The 20486-nt window shown below is 41.3% G+C and overlaps 1 protein-coding gene across 1 annotated transcript in view; it reads right to left on the bottom strand.

The window, feature by feature from the left end:
• Positions 1 to 20486, bottom strand: part of SYNE2 (spectrin repeat containing nuclear envelope protein 2) — a 171474-nt gene that overhangs the window by 96529 nt on the left and 54459 nt on the right. Inside the window, 18 exon segments of the mRNA XM_050335581.1 lie at positions 200 to 522; positions 2011 to 2108; positions 2111 to 4116; positions 5232 to 5497; positions 5866 to 6021; positions 8808 to 8954; positions 9993 to 10154; positions 11034 to 11168; positions 11649 to 12005; positions 12857 to 13021; positions 13798 to 14110; positions 15458 to 15627; positions 16357 to 16645; positions 16754 to 16873; positions 17240 to 17442; positions 18193 to 18305; positions 19060 to 19225; positions 19534 to 19734. Of these exon segments, the coding sequence (XP_050191538.1) occupies positions 200 to 522; positions 2011 to 2108; positions 2111 to 4116; positions 5232 to 5497; positions 5866 to 6021; positions 8808 to 8954; positions 9993 to 10154; positions 11034 to 11168; positions 11649 to 12005; positions 12857 to 13021; positions 13798 to 14110; positions 15458 to 15627; positions 16357 to 16645; positions 16754 to 16873; positions 17240 to 17442; positions 18193 to 18305; positions 19060 to 19225; positions 19534 to 19734 (5390 nt within the window).

Raw genomic sequence — 20486 nt, 5'->3', positions numbered from 1 at the left:
CTGCATTATAAATTCATAGCAATATGCTAACTATGTGTAATTTTCCTTACATTGAAATCACAGCTGGGAACAGCAGGAATGCTTACACTTCTTTCTGCTGAATTACCTGGTTCTATCAGAACAGGAACACCACCACATTTATTTTCAGCCATGTTTCTCATCATAAGGTACATTCTCTAGGAAGATCTCCTAAACTTACCTATGTTCATCAGCTTCCTTTCTCTGAGCCTTCCTCCTTAATGCCAAACTCTTACCGACCAGTTCTGTTAAAGTATTTTCCAGACATGCTTTATCTTCTGGTTTCACTAGGCTTTTCAGCTTGGAGTGCAGGTTTTCTACGTCAGCCTTTGCAGAGTTGAACTCTTCCTCTTGCCATTGTGGGGTCTGACAGATCTCCTCTGAGCTCCAGAGCTCGCCTGCCCCAGCCTGGATTTGAGCTTCGTAGTCCTCGAGCAATCTGGCAGCCCTCTGAAGGGCCTTGGTATGAAGATCAGCAATCCTGCATGCCTCCTCCAGAGCACTCTGAAAGCATTAAAATGATGAAGAACAATCAAGAAAGGTGTTGTACTCCTCTGGATCACCAGTTGATCTTAGAATTTCACACTCAGCTGTCTTGGAGACCAATACTCCCAGAACTGGCCTGAGGAGGTAAGGGAGGACACGTGGCAAATGCTACCTAAGAGAGTCCCAGTGCCCTCAAACATAGGACAGGGGTTATGAGGGAACTGCTAATACTGGAAAAGTCCAGAGAGAAGGATGGCAGGGCAGAAGAGGCCCAAGATTCCATCATGGACATGGCACTATACATTCCTGTTCAGACAAGGCAAGCCCACATGCTGACGCTTTGTTCTCCTCCAGGGGATATCTCCACTATGACTTGCCAAACTGCTTCTTGCTAAACCCTCTTCTCGTAGGTATTTCTACACAGAATCTGTGACTTTGTCAGCTCTTGGATTCCTGCAGGGCAGAGAAACTTTGACACTGTGCTCCCCACACAGTACCCAAGCTGTGAAGCACAGCAAACTGGGAAATCTGGCAGCAGGACCATAAATCCACCAGGGATGCTGAGTGCCTCTTCCTGTTACTAATTACCACCTCATATTTTGTCAATTGCATCCACTGATCTCTTGGGCAGGCAGGGCACAGGTCTTCTTGACCAGGCCACAGTTTCAGAACCTCTCTACTATCAGTCTTCTGGTTTCCAATGTTAACTTATTCACTGATTCTTGATCCTTGTATTAACACTGCACTTTACCTTAAGCAGTCCTTTTCCACACACAAAGTCTGCCTCCACCCTCATTACCTCTCTCAGACAGATTTTCCACTTTCCCTCCCTAACAGGTTGAACAAAATCAGTTTTATTGACTGCCCTCAACACTCCTCATCCCTCTGACAGTCTGTTCCAGTTTGAGTGAACCTTTCCTGACAAAAGCACTGAGAATCGAGTCAATCCTCCAGCAATGCCTCATCAATGCCTTATATACCTGTGTTAAAGCCTTGAATCCCAGTTGCCTTCCCTTTGCTCAACCTTCCTGAGGCCTGATCACATTGGTTTGACCTGTGCTTTACTCTTCTTGATCATTCCCAACTGGTAAAACTTCTTTATAGTAGAAACAAGGAACTTGGGTTTTTTTTCATCGTTGCTACTATTGAAAACATTATCCTAAAATCAGACCCAAGAATAACTGCAGAACAACTGCACTCAGTCTCTCTTCAGCTGAATATTTCAACACAACCTTTTCCTCTCTCCTCTTTACCATTGTTTTCTTGTGCTCATCTCCACTGACTGGTTTTTATAATCGAACTGAATACAATTGATTTCTTTGTATCCTTAGTTTCTATCATGACTCCTATAATATCTGCCAATGCAGAGATGATCACAGGCCAATTCAGCTATTGCAGTAAATGAGGATATAAGTCATGAAAATACAAATGCTGCAGTCACAGACACTGATCTAATTACTGGGGCAAGGTATATGTCAATACCTCACTTTCACTGAATATACTTACAACACGGGCAGCGATGTCTGTCTTCACTTGTGCTTCATGACCTTGCAGCATCTCTAATTTTGTTTCTATACCAGCAGCGAGAGATTTTTCTTCTTGATTTCCCCCTCCTTTTCCATTAAACGTTTAAGAGCAGAAAAATTTGCTTGCACCATATTCTGAATTGCTTCCCATCGCAGTTTGTCATCCTGCATTGTTTTCACATCTATCACAAGTGGCTGCTGGAGCTCTGACTGAACATGCTTTATAATGTGGAATATATTTTCTACTTCATTCTGGGCATCTTCCTTGTGAACACTCTGGAGCCCAGAGACCAAGTTTTGAAGAAACTTATTCAATTCTTCAACATCTTTCTCCAGGCTCTTTATTTCTTTTGTCTTCGATTCTTTGAATAGTGTATCAAATAACTCATTTTTGTTTATTTGATTTGCTGCCTCCCGAGTTAAGTACAAGATCTGTTGAACTGTCTGCAGCAGAATCTGTGCAGATACGACATTCTCAGCAGGAGAAGAGCTAGTGCTGTCATTTAGGATGTCAGCTTCTTTTCTTACAGTGGATGTTACACTCTGGATCTCATTTAGCAATACTTGAATCTTATCCCATTCCCTAACAACATTCTCAAAGTGCATTATCTTTCCTTTAATTTTACTTTTTATTTTAGAAAATTCATTTTGCAATTCAGCCAGCTGCAGTGAGTCCCATTTCAGACCTACACATTCAAAGATTTCTTTGTATTTCATTATCTGTGACAAATTTGCCTGAAGAGCTAATACTTTTTCTTTAAGTGCTTTGCATTTCTCCTTCGCTCCCTGCTTGGCACCTACTAGTTCATCCTCTTTCAGGTTCATTTCCCCATTCTGTAGATCGTTAAGACCCTGCTGCAGTGCAGCTATCCCTTCAGCAAACTCTCTGTAGACAGCGATCCTTTTTTCCACTTCATGAATTTTACTCTGAATTTGCCTCTGTGTCTTCCTCGTTCTGTTCTTCAGACTTCTTAACTGATCAGTCAAAAACAGTTGTTCGGACAGGCTCAGCTCCCCAGCTGTGACCTGACTCTCCTTGCAGTGAGATGAGATAAGCCCCTCTATTTCCTGGATGTCCTTTAGCATCTCCTGCAGGATGTTTTGTTGCCTCACTAACTCCGAGCACGAGCTGCTCTGGTTCATGTCGGGCCTGGCAAGCAGCTCAGCGTTTCGGAGCTGACAGTGAACTTTGTCTATCTCTGCAATGAGCCTCTGCCTCTCCTCCAGCTGCAGCTCTAGGTGCTGCAATCTCTGAGCAGATTTTAAAACAAGAGCCTTGTATGAATTCTGCAGCGTTTGTAAAAGGAAGGTCATATCGGAGACCTCCTCTGGCTCCAAGCTGGGAAGGATGTGTTGGAGCCCATAATCCAGCGACACAATCACAGGCTCTCTGTTTACAACTTCTGTGCTCATGAGCTGACAAGTTCTGATCTGTGATTTGACATCACTGGGGAAAAGTGCTGCTTTCTGATCAAGGTGGGACAGTGAATCTTTGACCCATGAAATATTTTCTTTCAGCCTCTTCATCATTTCATGTTTCATGAGAGCGGGACCAGTGATCTGAGTATCCCCTTGAGCTTGTTGTGCTGATAACGCTTCCAATTTGCTCTGCAAATCATGTATAGAGTTCTCCAAAGCCACCTTCTCTTGATCACTCCAAATTCTTTTCATCTGCAGTTCAATCCTTCTTTTTAACAGAGAAAGTCCATGTTTAATGTCCTGTAACCCTGTGGTCCACATTAGAGGGTCTTTGGCTTTTCCTGCAGCTGAGGAATGTAACTCTGCTTGTAAATACTGTTCCTGGATCAGCCTCTGAATATCCTGTGCTTTATTCATAAGCAGGTTAAATTCATCAATTTCTGCCACAACCTGATCGTGTTTCTTTTGCACTGTTTGCTCCACGTGTTGCCACCAGTGCTCCAGTTGCCTCATTTGGCTTTCGGTCAGCACTTTATCCATGCAGGTCAAATGCTGAGATAAAATTTCCTGCTGACTTTGCAGCTGGTTTAAGACATCTCTCTCTCTCCTTAAGGACTCTATGCATGCCTTAATTTTCTCCAGGAGAACTGTGTTGTTCGTAGGACCCCTGCCAAAAACATGAGCAGTGTTTAAAAAAAAAAAAAATATTCTCCTAAAACATAGGCTAGATGCTTTTAAAAACTAATTTCACTGTTTAAGATACAATTCACCCACTTTATTCACTTAATCACACATATCCCTCAATGTTCTCTCACAGATTTCCTAATCACCCTTGCAATATCATTGTTTCTTGTTTTATCTTTACAGCATTTGTTATTCCTAGATACCTCTGCAGAAAAGATATATTCTATTGTATATTCCCTAAAATTTCAGTACATACTAATATAGAATGTAGCCCCCATTTAAAGTTAGAACAAATGAAGTTTTTAAAATCAACAATAGTGTTGTCATCTTTGTGAAGTAACAATAGTTTATGGCAATTTCTGGTTGACAATGAAGATAAAACTCAGTAATAAAAATATTTTGAAATTCCCATTCATTCAAGATTAATTTGGAAGAGTTTACCTACTCATCTTTTATTTCCAGGACTATTTTGAAATGCCCATCTAAAATACATTTAGCAGTTAGATTTTTATTCCATTTTTTCCAATTTCTTTGCTATAAATTAAAAATTTCGTAAATTTTAAACATTTTCAAATTATGTTGATACATTATTGGTACAAACTAATTGTGTTTTGAAGACTAATTCACAAAACATAGTATATTTCGTGTGCATCATGTCTGAATTGGCACTGTAGACTCATTTACTGCCATAGAATTCTTCCTGTCAAATAAGGTTGGTTTTCAGAGTAAAGACATATATCCCTCAGAAGAGAAATTAGAACTAGTGGGTCCTTAAAGACAAATGAATATTTCCCATCTGCCATACTTTTGCAAGAATATTTTAGGACGGATTTTCTAATGGGTTTTTAGCCCAGCAACCATTTCTTTGTTTTGCCTAAAGAATAAAGAGAGCAGATGTTGCTTAAGGATAGCAAAGAACTACCAGAAATGCTTCTTTTTAAGGCTGTTTACAAACACACAAACTTGTAAGCTTTCTCTTGTTACCCAATATTAATGAAGTGGATAAAACACCATATTCTTCTCTGAGCATGCAACAAGTTCAGTCTAGGACCGTATTTGTTCTGCAACCTCTTAACCAAAACCTTCAACTAGACTTACATTTTTATGTTATCTTTTTCTGTTGACAAATTTTTCATGGAGGACTGTGCAGCAGACAGATTTTTCTGGTATTCATTAATTAAACAGTACTGTTGTTCCTTCACTGCCTTAACAGCATCTATTTCTTGGAGCAGCCTGTCCCAGCAGGGCACCACAGGCTCCGTGGTTTGCAGCTCTGCTCCGGTTGATCCTGTTGCGTCGGGAATCGCTTCTTCATTATGGCACAGAGATTTCGCTTTCCACGTTTCCAGTTCATTCTGCAAATCCTACAATCAAGCCCACCACAGAGAGGGGATTAAAGGATGATCTTAGAACACTCTCAGCTTTCAACACGAAATACAGTTAAATACTGATGCACCTACAAACATATGCCTGCTCCTCCACACGCAAAGGAGCAGGGGTGCCTGTGCACATCACGGGAGCACACACGTGCAGTCCCAGGGATCCACTGCTGCACTCCAGAAGAGCAGCACAAACTATGGGATTTATGTGGTCATACTTGCAGTAAGGCTCAGTGTTTGTGGACAAACCTCAGATAAGACTCTGTGCAACAATTTTGGTTTGCCCAGGTGAATCAGAATTCTGTAAGTGTATCGCTGCCTTAACGACAAGAATGGCTTTGCAGTTTCCATACCTCCAGCTCTTTTAGTTGTTCATTTATAAGCACCATATCCAGTTCAGCCACTTCCTTTTTCAGCTCATTGACCTTTTGTTCCTCTTCAAAATATTCAGTGTTTACTTGCACTCCAGGAAATAGTTCCTTCTGGACAACCACTTCTGCACCTGTGTCCTACGATGCAAAACAGGATTCTTATTTCTGAAGGTCCTAAACCAGCAAGTTTTCTGACTGCTAGCACTTGGCTTCAGATGTTTAAGCCATGCCTAAATCCTGCTCTTGTTTCTCCCACAGCCTCTGTGGGTCAACCAGCACCCAGAAACTGGAAGCTGCCACCTCTGCAGTCACCCTGGCTTGCCAGCTATGAAACCTCTGCCCATCATTTTAAGTCTGAAACTTTGATATCCCCACCTTCAAATAACATCCTTCCTGCACCCACATCTGCTACAGATGAATTCACATTTGTCATGTCTTCTCCCTCTCTTCCTTACATATCCATGGAACTTCTTCCTCTCTTCACACCCACATTCCTTCTGCTCAGCACCTGCCTTGACTTCCTGCTGTGTCCTTCACCAGGGCATTATTTCAACTGTTCTGCACAGGGCAACTCGTGCATGAAGCAGCTTGGCTGTGACACAAAGCCATGACTGCCACTGGCACAAGTGCTATCCAAAATCTGGGGTAAGATGAGAGCGTTAGGGAGCCGTGTCTCAATCAGGGTGGGGAGGAAGGGATTAGGAGGCTCCAGAGCCAGTCCCTGGCACTGTCTCTGATTCCCACGACAGAAAGTACAAGTCACTTGAGGTGGGGCCATGTTTAACATCACCTTCAGCTGTTGCAGACAAGAATATAAATGAAATGTCACAGGTTAATTGGGTCATGTGGCAATACCTTAAAAATCTTTTTGCATTTCCCTTCCCTCAGTGCTTGTCTGCATCTGCAGATCTGTTCCACAAATACTTTGAGTCAATGCATACAAATACACAGATACAACTACAGTGTTGAGCTTCTCCATGATACTAACGGTAGAAATGAATAACAATAAAAAAAATTCTGGTTTGATAAACTTACTGTATTGATACTTTAGATACTATTTGACTAGGAAGCAGCCAGTTATCTGTCCCTTTGGTGGTCATGAGCTATACACAATATACCTGCTTCCAAGTATGGGAAACAAACAGCACACAGGACGCATTATCAGAAAAGAATACTGCTGTTTGTTTGAACTCTTTTGGTTGTTTTCAGTCAAAACTGAAGGGGACCACTGCTGAAATAGTCAATCAGAGAGCTTTTCAATTTCTCTGTGTACACATCCGTGACAGTTGTATCAATTCAGACATAACATTTTATCTCAAGAGACTCTGGAGTGCCATAGAGCTGAAGCAAGCAGAACAACTCAGCTAAGCTATCAGAGCGAGGAAGAAATCCACTCTACAAGATTGAAACATCAACGCATCAAAACACACAAAAAAGTAAGTGTCCTGACTTTAAGAAAAACCTCAGGATTGCAGTGTACATGTCCTGCTTGTCTGTATGATGTTCTCATTGCACACCGTGGCACTGCCTCCCTGGATACAGACTGGTGGGGCCACACCTCAAATCCTGCGTCCATTTTTTGGACCCCTCACTACAAAAAAAGACATTGAGGTGCTGGAGCATGTCCAGAAGGACAATGGAGCTGGGGAAGGGTCTGGAGCACAAATCTGATGAGGAGCAGCTGAGGGAGCTGGGGGAGGCTCAGCCTGGAGAAAAAGAGGCTCAGGGGTGACCTTATCACTCTCTACAACTCCCTGAAAGCGAGGTGGGGGTCGGTCTCTTCTCCCAGGTAGCAAGTGATAGGACAAGAGGGAGTGGCCTCAAGGTGCATCATGAGAGGTTTAGATCAGATATCAGGTAAGATTTCTTCATGGAAAGGGTGGTCAGGCACTGGAACAGACTGCCCAGCCAAGTGGTGGGTCACCATCCCTGGACGTATCTAAAAGACTTGCAGATGTGGCACTTGGGGACAATGTTTAGTGGTGGACTTGGCAGTGCTGGGCAAACGGTTGGACTTGATGGTCTAAGAAGTCTTTTCCTACCTAAATGATTCTATGATGATTGCTTTGTTCTTTAAACGTTTTTCAATAGAACCCAGGATTATCTCCATCATTTTTCCAGGAACTGAGGTTAGTCCAACAGGTCTATAGTTTTCTGGGTCTTCCCTCACACCCTTCTTTGTAAATTGGAATATCACTGGCTAGTTTCCAGTCAGCATGAACCTCTCCAGACTCCTAAGACCTCTGGGAAATTTGGTTGGGGTTTCCAGTTGGAGCAGATGTGCAAGTCCCATGTAAGACCTGCCAATGGACAGGCCACTTGTGGATCTACCTGTAGGTTGAACTTGAAGATTAGATCTGGCCCTACCTTCAGGTTAAGAATGTGGTGTCCAAGATCAGCAGTCACGGGGCACTTGGGATGTAACTCCCTTACTCTTAAAGAAGAGTAGACTTAGTAAAGTCATTTAGTAACAACCTTGTCACTAACTCAGCTTGAATCCATGCTCCTTTCCCTATTTTATTTCATTTATTTTCTTACACTGGATCACCCTTGGATTTCAGTTTTCTGATCTGCCTTCCTTACGATGGCAAAACTATCACAACTAATATAATAACATGGAAAGAAGTTGTATTGATTAACAATTAAAAGAGAAACTGTAAATGTCATAAAATAAAGACTGATTATGATGGCTCTAAAAACCACTTTGAACTCTCTTTTGAACAGATCCACTGAAAAACATGATGTGGTTTGCACTTTGGATAAAGTTCAAAACTATCATGGACATAAATAAGAACTATACACAATGCTCTTGATTTTGATGTAACAGTAATTGTCTCTTTTAAAACAACTTCAGCTGAAGCCCATATGGAAACAAAAATTCAATGGCTGGTAAACTTTGCTTGAAATAATAAACCCTGGGTTACCTCACGTGCACAAACTGGGGGATCAGATCCCAGACCACCTTTCTCAGTTGCTGCAGATTCCAGGGCTTGACTCTTCTGGCACACCTTCTGTTGAACCTCTTCCACATCTTCTCTGTATGAGTGATTCTTGACATCAGTAGGTTTCTCCTTTTGGTGTAAGAGAAATAAAAGAAACGAGTAATCAAAAAGCCCTAATCAAACTTGCTGCGTAGTAATTACAGTGCTTGAGATGACAAAGTTATGAAGCCCATAATTATCGGTAGATGAGCAAAACCACAATTACATCTCATCATTTACTGGGGGCAAGGTTATGGCAGAGGAAAGCACTTAGAAGAAGTGCTGTAATTCTGCTAAAAACTTTTAGAAAAATTGCAGATTGCAAGCGTTCGTACTCTGACCCACGCTGCTCCCGTTATTCTGAGCAGGGACCTGTGCACTCCTGAGCTCAGTCTTGAGTGCATTTTTTGAAAGGTTTAGCGTTTTCCTGAGGCTCCCTGCACTTGTGCTGCAGACAGAGAGTCTGTGGTTACACACCCAGCCCAGAACAGTCCTGTGGGCAACCTGGGGATTTGCTGGATGTAGCTTTCAGTATCTCACACAGTTGCTAAAACTGAAGTTCTGAGAAGAGTCTGCAACACCCCATCAGGGAGGAGATGACAGCAATGAGACCCCTGTCAGCCTTTCAATCTCCAGTGGGAACTGGGCCACTCCCACTCATTATAGCTGCAGCTCCTAAACACTGCTCTAGTATCAGAATTCCCCTTGTACTGGGGTGCACAAAACAGGACACAGCATGTCAAGTACAGCCTCACACACGCAAAGTAAATATGTAAATAAGAAATCTACATAACTGGAAGAGACTCAAGTGTAAGTATATAATAGTATTCAAACAAAATGGTCAAAAGACTTCACAAAATACATCCAGGTGACTTGGAATGCAATATCCCTTGGAATGCAGTATCCACAGCAAAGTATTAAAAAAAATCCTCTATATCCTAATTTTAAATGTACAGGAAAGGATTAAGTGAGTTAACACATACTAAGTATACAACACATCAGACAAAATTAGCTCGGGGTAACTTGAGATTTTTATTACTTATTTATTAGTGGTATCATCCCCACTGCAACTAAGCTTATGCATGTACCCCAAATTCCACACTCTGGTGTAATCTCATGTCCAGTTACCTCTGCTGGATGGGTTTCCTTTCTTGTTTCATCACCTTCAGAAGGAACACCCTCCTTATGTCTTTCCAGTCCTGCTTCACCTCCCAGAACTGCACTGTCCAGCACATCCTCTTGGACCCTGTCCTGTCTGTCCATACCTGGGCTCTCCTTATCAGCCTCCCCCTGATTTGCAAAACACAAGATGTCTACGATCAGTAAAAGTCACAGTACAAAATTTAAGTTTCCTAAGAATCTTCCCACTCCACAATCTGTCTATTCTACTTTCAGTTTAGCTTAATGAATAAAGGAAAAGGTTTGTGTAACTAAAATCCAGAGTATCTTGGAAACTCCTGCTCAGATCAGTTTAACCTATCAGGACCTTAACCTCTCAAACAGCTACAAGACAAAACAAACAGCAGTAAGTGCTCACATGACTTTTAATATGATTATAGAAGTTTCTGCTTAGACACATTTGGTAACTATTGATCTTGCACCTTCTCCAGAAATCCCAGCATGGATAGTTTCCACTCTGGTATTTTGATGGTCATCTCTCCCACATAGATTTATTACTCAATGGTCAGATCAATGAGGGAGTACTCCAAATCATTCCCTCAGCTCCAAACACACGAAGGCATTTACAGTATGAATGCCCCGAGGTCCCCTAAAGACCAGCAATTCCAGGTTAGTGACCTCTGACTACCTACAGTGACAAAACTGTAGGATGGGAATGAGATCTTTAAGGTCCCTTCCAACCCAAACCATTGTGTGATGCCATGATTTTATAAAATCACAAGTATGTGGCAGGTTTTGCATCATAGAAAAAGCACGTCCAAGCCCTGGGGGCTTGCAGAGACAATCACATTGATATCTTGCACACTTCATGTCAGCAAGGCTGAGGGGGTGATCTGGAGAGTATAACTTATCATTCCTTCCATCAGATAAGGAAAATATGTCTCTGTAAGACTACAGATTTTAAGGAATTGCACATGCATTTCTAATGAACACACAGCCACACATACAGTTCCATACACTGCCATGTGTTAGAAGGTATTTGTCAGGTACCTGAACAGCCTGCCCCGATATGTCCTCGTTGAGATTGATATCCTTTAACGGGCTGTCTGACAAGAGACTGCTTTCCTCCAAAACTGGATCATTCTGCTTCTCTTTCTCTGACATATTTCCATTTACATCTTGACCCTAAGAGAAATGATAGAAAAGAACATCTGCTTGGGTGGGTGACCATCAATGTTGTATTTTAACATTAAATCTCTGAATGGCAAAAATTATTATTGTTGCAAACAAACAGGACAAATACTGTGCTGCAGTTCTAAACAAGTCTTGCTGGTTTAAGAGAAGCTCTCTAAGCTCTTTGGCAGAGGTTTATCAGCAATTTTCTCATTTATACACCCTCTCCCCCATGTCCTGACCAAGGATACCTGCTCTAATTCCTGGCAAGAGAAAGCTGTATGCATATTATATTTAAATGGAGAACTGCAGTTCTGAATACACGTTACTGGTTTGTTACAAACTTGTCATGACAAGTTAAGGGAGCTTCTCCACATCTTTGAATTATACACATGTACTTACAAAAGGCTTCATTTCCATGAAATAAAGGATATAATATACAGAATATATTTGCGAGACAGGTGCCTCTTTACTGTCAACAAATAAACTCACATCACGCATTTCCAAAGGCTCCATCAGCTCCACTGCTGTGGGGGTCTCTCCTGCAGCCACACCACTGTCACAAGTGATCTGTATCTCTCTCTTCAACATTGTATCTGCCTTATCTTCCATTTGTACTTCATTACCAAACTCATCTTTTAACTCAAGGGCTTCACTGAAAATATTTTCCTTCTTTTGCTTGACATTTTCAAGTCTTTCTTCCAGACTCCTGTGTTCGCTCTGAAGTGTTTCAATCTCATCCTTAATAAACTTCTGTCCTGCTGAAGAGGTGTTTTGTTTAACAGTTTCTGCTAAAACCAAAATCTTCTTTAAAGTGTCTTCATATCGACTAAGAGGTCCTTGTTGTTCCTTTAGACAAGAAAAAAAACATTTTATTTGAAGTGTTTTCACTCCATCTAAAGTCAATCTCCAAAACCAAAAATATTTGTTGTCAACAACAAACTGTGTTGAAAAGTACGTGCAGACCTATTTGCTGCAGGAAGTCAAACACTAAACCAGTAATTTTGTCAGCCATTTTTCTGCACAGAGATCACCTGGAGCTATAAGCAATACAATGATAAAGCAATCCGATAGCACACTGTGCGGCACATGATGATCCTTCCAAGTTTCTTAACAGATAATCCCCCCCACATCTCTCCTGTTCCATTTTAGTTGTTAGAGGTAGAGTAAATTCTGGAGGAGGCAGAATTGCAGTGACCCACATCTGAGCTATGGTCTCAGCTTGCAGTAGCTCTCTACACTCAGGGATTATTATCCATTCTGCCAAAGAGCAAAAGAATGTCCATTCTTGCATGAAGGACGCTTCTTACAACTGAACTTGGCTCACTGACACTTTCCTAAGCTTTCCACACTGGTTAATTTAAAGACACTTACTAACACCAAATTTAATGATCTCTTTCCTCATTATGCCCAGAGAGGAAAAATAAAATCCCAACCAAACAAACTGAAGAAGCCTGTGTGCTTGAGCTAGGACAATTCCACCTTCAGTTCAGCCAACTGAAAGTAAAGGTCCCCTCAGTTCATTCAGAGTGGTTTTAGGTCTACAATTATCTTGATAAAAGGAACACCATATATACTACTTTTTGTTTAAGAAAGGTTTCTTAGTTTTTCAGTTTCACACCATTAGCAGTTCTCTTTTATAAATGTGATGGTCTCCAGGGCACAGATCCTTTTTCCATGATGCAGAACCTACAACGTACCTGTGACTCCAACTGGTTTTGCTCAGCTGATGGTTGTTCCAGTGCTGGACCTTCACAACCAGCAAGCTTCTCAGAGATGGTTTTTAGCTCAGTGCTCAGGGCTGTTACCATATCCTGAAACTGCTGGTGCTCCTGAACACGACTCTCTAATGTCTGCACGATGGTCTAGAAACCAAGGAGATTCTAGGATTAGTCCACCGTTATCTCAACCAAACATAACTCAGCCACAGACTGCCACAGCTTTTCCAGGACCTCACCAGCACAACAAACTTGCTTGCTTTCCATCAAATACCCAGCTAACCACATAAACATCCTGCTCTCTTCCCAGCACATCAGGGAGTCCATCACAAATGAAATTTCTATTAGTAGCAGGAAGCAGAAGGGTTGGCATTCCATAAGAATGTACTTCTAAAAAGGATGTTTTCTATTCAGAAGGGATGATACAGGCAGGATGCCACACAGGGTGCACGTGCAACTATACTGGGTGACACCAGTACAAACAAGATGGTGGAACAAACAATACAAACAAAGATGCTGGAAAAGCATCTCCGAGATATTTTCCAAATTCATTCATTTCCTTATATTCTCCAACCTACGCGGTTTAGAGAATATAAGAACAAATGTTTCACAATCTAACTATCCAAAGCTGTTTACACAGGTACAAAATGTTCTTCACACTTACTTTGGTCTCATCTGTATAAACATTTATCCCCCCACAGAGCACAAGGCAGTGACTGTGAGCTCCTGGTGCTCTTCTTCTCACAGTAAGAAAGAGAGAGAGAGGAATTCCCTGCCCTTTTTTCAGAGGAACTGCCTCCACTCCCAGCTTTACCCATAAACTTCCCATCTGAATGATCTGAATGACACTACAGGTAAACAGTGAGAACTGCAACCAATAGGAATACAAAGAATCTCATAAGGAAAAAGATTGAGGTTCCAACCTGGAGTTGGCTGAGTAGATTTTCATGTTGGTGCTTTAAGTCTGACCATTCCACCTCTGTGAAGCAGGGATCTCCAGTGTGACCCTGTGGATGATCCTTCTGGCTTTTCAATTCACTGAATTGGGAAGTTAAGCCTTCTACTTTCTGCAGGAGGTCGGCATAGTTTGCCAGCTGAGCTTGCTTCTCCTGCAAACCAGGCTGAAGGGCAAAGCCCATCTCCTGTTGCTGTTTCTCCAGGTCCATCAGAGCCCGTTTCAGATCCTCTTTGATTTGCTCATAGTGCTCCCTGTCACACTGAAGTTGCTCTTGAGGGCTAAGAAAAAAACACTGTGTTTAACAGTATAAAGCAGTCAAATTCATTGATTACCCAGAAAACGTCAAATTGTGAACAAGGCAACCATCAGGATGAACTTGAGTGTATTGAACACTTTTTTTCAGGTTTTAATAGCTAATCAGACTAGAATCTTCAAGGTGATGAAAAGCACTGAAGTTACTGCAGATGAACTGGACTTAAATGCGAGACAAATGACTAAGCCTCTTGAACCTTAACATTTAAGCCCACAGTTTCAAGCATCTGAGATGTGATGCTCATGCTCTGTATTTTTCTGCTTTTCATTGAAGCAGAAGTACTGTTTCAAAACTGCAATATGGTTATGAATCTGTTTTCTTTGACTTCTCATGACAGTCTCCTGAAAATGAATGTTCTGTACACATCACGTTGGTTGAGATGGGAGTGGGGGAGTGGTTTAGAGGTACAGACAACAAAACCAGCATATGCAATAGTTATTTTAGTACAGTCCAGTGATTACTTCCCTGACCTTTACAGAGGATTTTGATTTGTGTGCTCTATAAGCATGCCTGCTGATCTGCTGCAGGTCAGCAGGTTGCATTTGTCCACAGGAAATATGCAGTGAGACACTGGGAACATTTGCATGTTCACACTTAGCGATGAAGCTCAGATAGTTTCCAGATGGAACTTAAATGCCAACATTTGAAAATATGATCCCACACAAACAAATCCAAATAAATAAAACCTGGTTATAATTCTGCAAGGTACAGCAGGATAAGTGAGGACAAAAGGAAAGCTTAAGTGTTTTGATTTTGCCCCTCAAGATTTGTATTTTTTAGCGAATGTCAAACGAAGCACAGCCTCGCACACGTGAAGTGCTCTTGCACCAAGTCTCCTGTTGCAGCTTCTCCCTGCTGTTGTTGCCCTGGTGCATCTGTTATTCACAAGCCTGATCCTACAGGTCCTGAGCATCTTTTCAGACCTGCTGAGCACCTCCTCTCCTGTCTTCACCACCCTGTGAAGAGGATGCTCTGTGTTCTGCTGGGTTGGATCCAACACAGCTAATGCTCCATCTTCCTGAGAGCTACTTGTGCTGTTTTTACTGAGTGCTCAGTAGGAACAGAAGGCAACAGAATATTCTCTGGCTATTTGTGGCTACACCAGAAAATATCTCTAGCTATTCCCCACTTGACTATTCAGTCCAAACTGTGACCTGCCCCTCCACAATATTGCAGAAATACAAGTATTTTTGTAGGTACCTCGTTCTGCTCCCGAGGAGCAGAAATTCAATGGTACTGATGCAGGAGGAAGAGAAAAAAGTCAATAGAGCAGTAAATGATCTATACTGCCTCTTGGCAAATTCCACATTACCTGCTATATTCAGTGGCCACCTGACAGATGCTTTCCCACTTTTTCTGGAGCTCAGAAATGGTCTGCTGAACCTCTGGCTTCTTATTTTCCTCATTTTTCAGTAAAGTTTCTCCTACAGCTACCATACTCTGTATTTTGGCCTCTCCTTCTTCTCTGAGGGCTGTGATTTCCTGTATTAAACAAGATGCAGAAGCAATACATGAACAATTGTTTTTTTGGTTACAAAATAAAAAGTATTAGCATTGTTCTTTCATACTTTGCACACTGCTGTTCAAGACAACAGAATTCTTCTTCCAATATATTACATAGCTGATACATAAACAGATAGATGATCTAATTTTGACAGTCTGGAATAATCGAGCCAATTTATTAATTATTCTCTACATAACAAGAAACTGTGCCCACAATTAAAAAGAACTGCTTCAAATCTCATGCCACAATATTACTCATTTCCTAGGTAGTCAGAGCAAGGAGACACTGCAGAGGACACTGGGGCTTGAGACACCCATGCAGGCAGTGGAGCAGCCCAGCACAGTGGCCAAGCAGGACACCTCAGAAGCCACACACTCTGCAGAGGCTCTCCAGACACCCCAGCTACATTTCTAACCTCCCTCTCCACCCCTGGAATAGGCTACAGTGGGAAGGACATGGCCAAGCACCTCATGAGTTCAGTGCTGCTTCACCCAGAGCTGCAGCAATGGATCTCATCTTAGGTGGGAAATAAACTATGCAAAATCCAAACAAAAAATACCAGACATCCCCTGCCCCTCCTCAAATAAGCCACAAAACTACAGGCCATGAGCAGTGACAGTGTCTTTCAGGGGGTATTGACTCATCAAGCATTCCCCCAGTATTAGCTCGAGCTGTGAGGTGAAAAAGGAATACACTTAACACAATACCTTTATCTGATTAATCCTTTGCTCTGATGGCACCTCACTTTCCTGGGATCTCAGTTTATCAGCAGCCTCTTCAAGCTTTTTGATCCAGCAAGAAACATCCTGGGCAAGCTCTTCAAAGTTTTGTTCCTCCACTGGAAGTCTCTCAGTGTTCCCTGCCATTCCACTTACATGTGTTACCAATGTGTGGTACCTGCTAATAAGATTACTGGCTTCTGAAATGGTTTCATACTCTGTCAGCCCAGCCTCCCTCAAGGAACTTGCTAGCTGAGCCATGGAGTCAAATGGTTTTCTGAAAAATAATAATTAAAAAAAATTAATAAACATCTACTTGTTGTAACAACATGGAACAATCTTGTTTGGAAGACAGTTCTTAGACAGAGACCAAAAAATACAATACCTCTGCATTAATAGTGTTTTATAGAAGTTTTCAAGTTTAGTCTCATCTTTATTGATCTCTTTTAGTTTTTCCTCCTGAGCAGTGAGCCATTCTTCCAAGGCCGAGCTGCTTTCTTCAAGGCTAAAAGTGTGTACAAATACAGAGTCAGGTCAAAATGAGAGGCATTACACAGCCCAAACCTGCTGACAACAGTGTTTTGCTGAGCAAGTAACATAAATATGACGTGTCAGATCAAGCAACACTTAGAGCACAAGTTTTACTTTAAGGATATCAGTTCATGATCCTGAAACTATCCACAGTGTCCATACAGGTATGCCATGAAATGAGAAAAACCACACAAAGCATATAACAAAACACTCATTATCCTTTAAATAAATACCATTTTTTATAAAAGCAGGGTTGTTTGCCATTCCCTATAGGTGTTTAATAATGAACCATCTTATACCACTTGTGATTAAAATGTCAGAAACTACAGGAGCTTCTTACCTACTGAGCTGCTGGAGAGAAGCACCAAGTTCCTTTTCCCGTTTCTGACATTTGGAGATCAACCTTTGCAGTTCTGCTTCTTGATCTCTCACACGGCTGTTCAGGTGGTTAATGCTTGCTTTGGGCAAGTAAGGCTTCACTTTATTCAATAAAGTTTTAACCTCTTGGATATCTCTATCTTTGCCTTCAGACGTCAGGAAGTGCTGAAAAAGAACACGAACACAAGATGTGTTTGCTGTAGTATAATGGATATTTATGTTACAAGAGTTTTTCAGCTCCTGTTATCTTCACCAATATTTTTTGTCCATGAAAAGGAGTATATGTTAATTCACAGTTTGCTGACAATTCCATTTGCAAATGGAAAAGTTGCTGTTTGTAAAATAAGGAGAAAGTGAAGTAGGTGACTTGTTTTTTCTTCTCTACAGCACAAACATACACAGAAGAAACAGGAAAGCAGCATTCAAATCTAGCACTGACATCTCCTGCTGCTGCTTAACTGTGATTGCTTCTTGCAGATGTTGTGGCTTTTCCATCTGTTTTCTGTTGATTCTGTCTGACTCAGAGAGAAAATCTGGCTACAATGAAATGAATGCATATTTTTCACATTTGAGTCCATTGGGGGGGTCAGAATTTCATGTTACTCTGTACATATTTGACTTTCTGCATCTCTGCACACTGAAGGACTTGCTCAAGGTCCATTGACTTTCACTAACTACTGTTCTGTCTCTCACTTGCCCAAGTATGTCTGAACTTAAACACCGATACTTCATTTGAACTAAGTTTTATTTTCATTCCACTTATTGTCCTAATGCTTTAAGTTACATGAAATGCTCTTTCTGCCTCAAGTTACAAAGCCAGTGCTGGTGAATTCACTCCCAGGAATAGTCTCCTGTGTAAAGAGTCAAACTTCAAGAACAATCAGCTTTAGAAATTAGAACATTTTAATTCTTTACCTTTAGCCTCTGTAGTCTTTCTTCCAGTATCGGTTTTGTTTCTGAGGGGTCAAAGCAGTCCTTCAAAGACAGCTGAGTGCTGCTGAACCAGTCATTAAAATTCTTGCACTGACCTGAAAAAAAGATACATTCCAATTTTCTTCATTAACTGTATCCTGTAAAAGAAAATCCTATTTAACATTAAGATTTCAGACAATTTACAACTGTATTTATCAGTGCTACTGTCAAAGGTTGCTTTTTACTACAGAGAGTGTGACTGAAAATGCTGCAGCTCAAATTTTTTCTTACCCAACATTAATTGACAATAAACCTACCTGTTCACTGGGAAGGGACAGTCTGTTACACACAGCAGTCTGGGTAAACAAGACCTGGAATGGCCTATCGGCAACTTTTCTCATTTCCACACAAATTAATATCACTTCAAAAATATGTAAAGGTATGAGACCACCTTTGGGTCGAATTCCCCAATTGCACAATTCTGTGTCTGCTTAAAACAAAAAGCAGTAACACTGTTCATTCTTATAACTAAGTTTAAGTAAAAAATTACTGGAAAAAATAAAAACCTTGGATTTCTGCATTTTTAAATTAAATACTCTGACATTTGTTCCTGAATTATGTTTACACTTCTTTTACCTATTTTTTTTTAAACGTAAAAATAAGAAACAAAATACTTTCATCCAGACTGAGTGGTTTGTTGGGATCACAAGCCATTTTTCTCCAAATCTTTATCTTGTTCAGAACCCCGAAGCAGTTTGAGATATTGAAGCAGTTTCAGACATCAAACCAATTAACTGCATAACCTTTAAGTCATTACGGTGGTCAGTGCAAACCTATAAAGGCACATAAAGGTGAAATGTGTTTGCTTACGGTTCAAAACATCGATAAAGTGATCCTGAAGCACATGTTTCTTGTTATTAAATAAGTCAGTGACACATTTAAGCTGCTTATTTAATTCATCCACATCAGGACAATCCGTCTCTTCTTGGAGCAAAGCCACATGGTGTTCTTGTTGCAGAATTTTCTGGTGTATCTCCTAAAGTTGAAAAAAACAGAGGACCATTTTTAAACTGCTTGAACATATCCTGGGTGGAATATTGTTGTTGTGCCTAGGATTAACCATTTCCAATAGCTGCAAGGGTTAACTAACTACATATGGTAATGCCAGTGAAAACAGGCTTTTCCTTCATGTTTCTGGTAGTTTAAAGAAATATTCAAGCCAGGCTCTTCACTTGAGTTATTCCAGCAGTTTACAACTTAGACAGGACAAACTCTTCTGAAGACTTGCCCAAGAGAGAAGCAAAGAACAAATTTATAAAACATACATAATTTCTACTATGTTACCTCTAATTCAGTAAAGATTTCTAAGGTGTCTGAAGGAGATAAGGCTTTCAAAAGTGATTCAGTCATTCCAATCTGTGTCTTGGCCAGATCAAGGTCTCCTTTCAGTTCTGTTGTATTCACAGTGAGTTCACTGGTCCCTCGCTTCGGTGACAAGAGTTCTTTTATTAGCTCCATTTTTTGCACAACAGATGACCTGATGACCTGAAAATTGGAAACAAACATGCATAAATTATACTGCATTAAATTCCTAGAGTATTACAAAAATCCATGATAGATGTAAAAAGAAATTAAATTATCCGAAGCCCAGACATTTCAATCACAGTTTGTTCCAATTTGTTCCCCCTCCCACTCCACAGACTGAAAAATAATAGTATTTAAGCCCTGCTTTTCTGAGGACAAATAATCTCAGTCTGTCTTTATTAGCATATGTACCAGTGCTGCTTTATTAACAAATTTATTTGTCAGTCTACTCCAGTGTCTACTCTGAGCTGGATTAAGGCCTTACATGCTCTTCAGCTGCCACGAAAAAGAGGGTGGCAGCTTTCTCTGTAACAAACCTCCCTGCAGTGATTCCATCAGGGCAAATTCCCCACAGTGACCCAAAAAACAGGCAAGGGCAGCAGAGAGGTGGGGAGTTCTGGCTGGAGACTATTGACTAAGGAGCTACAGGTCCTTAACCTCATCCTTAAGGCTCCCACTGATTTGCAGGAGGCAGGAACTCGGTGGGATCGTGGCCACACGCTGAAACACCACCCCAGGGACTCAGGGCATCTGGTGCTCCCAAGGAGCACAGCGTGCACAGCACAAGGTTACTGAGTCCTTTCCTAAGCTCCTTAGATCACTTTACCCAGTGAAACTCCTCTGAGTTCACTGCCTGCTGAGGATAAACACAGAAATAGCCCAGCGGGGTCAAGCTCAAGGTGCATCTGACAGACACTGCGATGGGATGCTTA

The sequence above is a fragment of the Myiozetetes cayanensis genome, unplaced genomic scaffold, assembly GCF_022539395.1.
Source record: "Myiozetetes cayanensis isolate MyiCay16 unplaced genomic scaffold, myiCay2020 scf6-25, whole genome shotgun sequence".
Taxonomy (NCBI): Eukaryota; Metazoa; Chordata; class Aves; order Passeriformes; family Tyrannidae; genus Myiozetetes; species Myiozetetes cayanensis.
The sequence above is the reverse complement of the archived record's forward strand: the minus strand, read 5'-3'. Positions and strand labels throughout refer to the sequence as shown.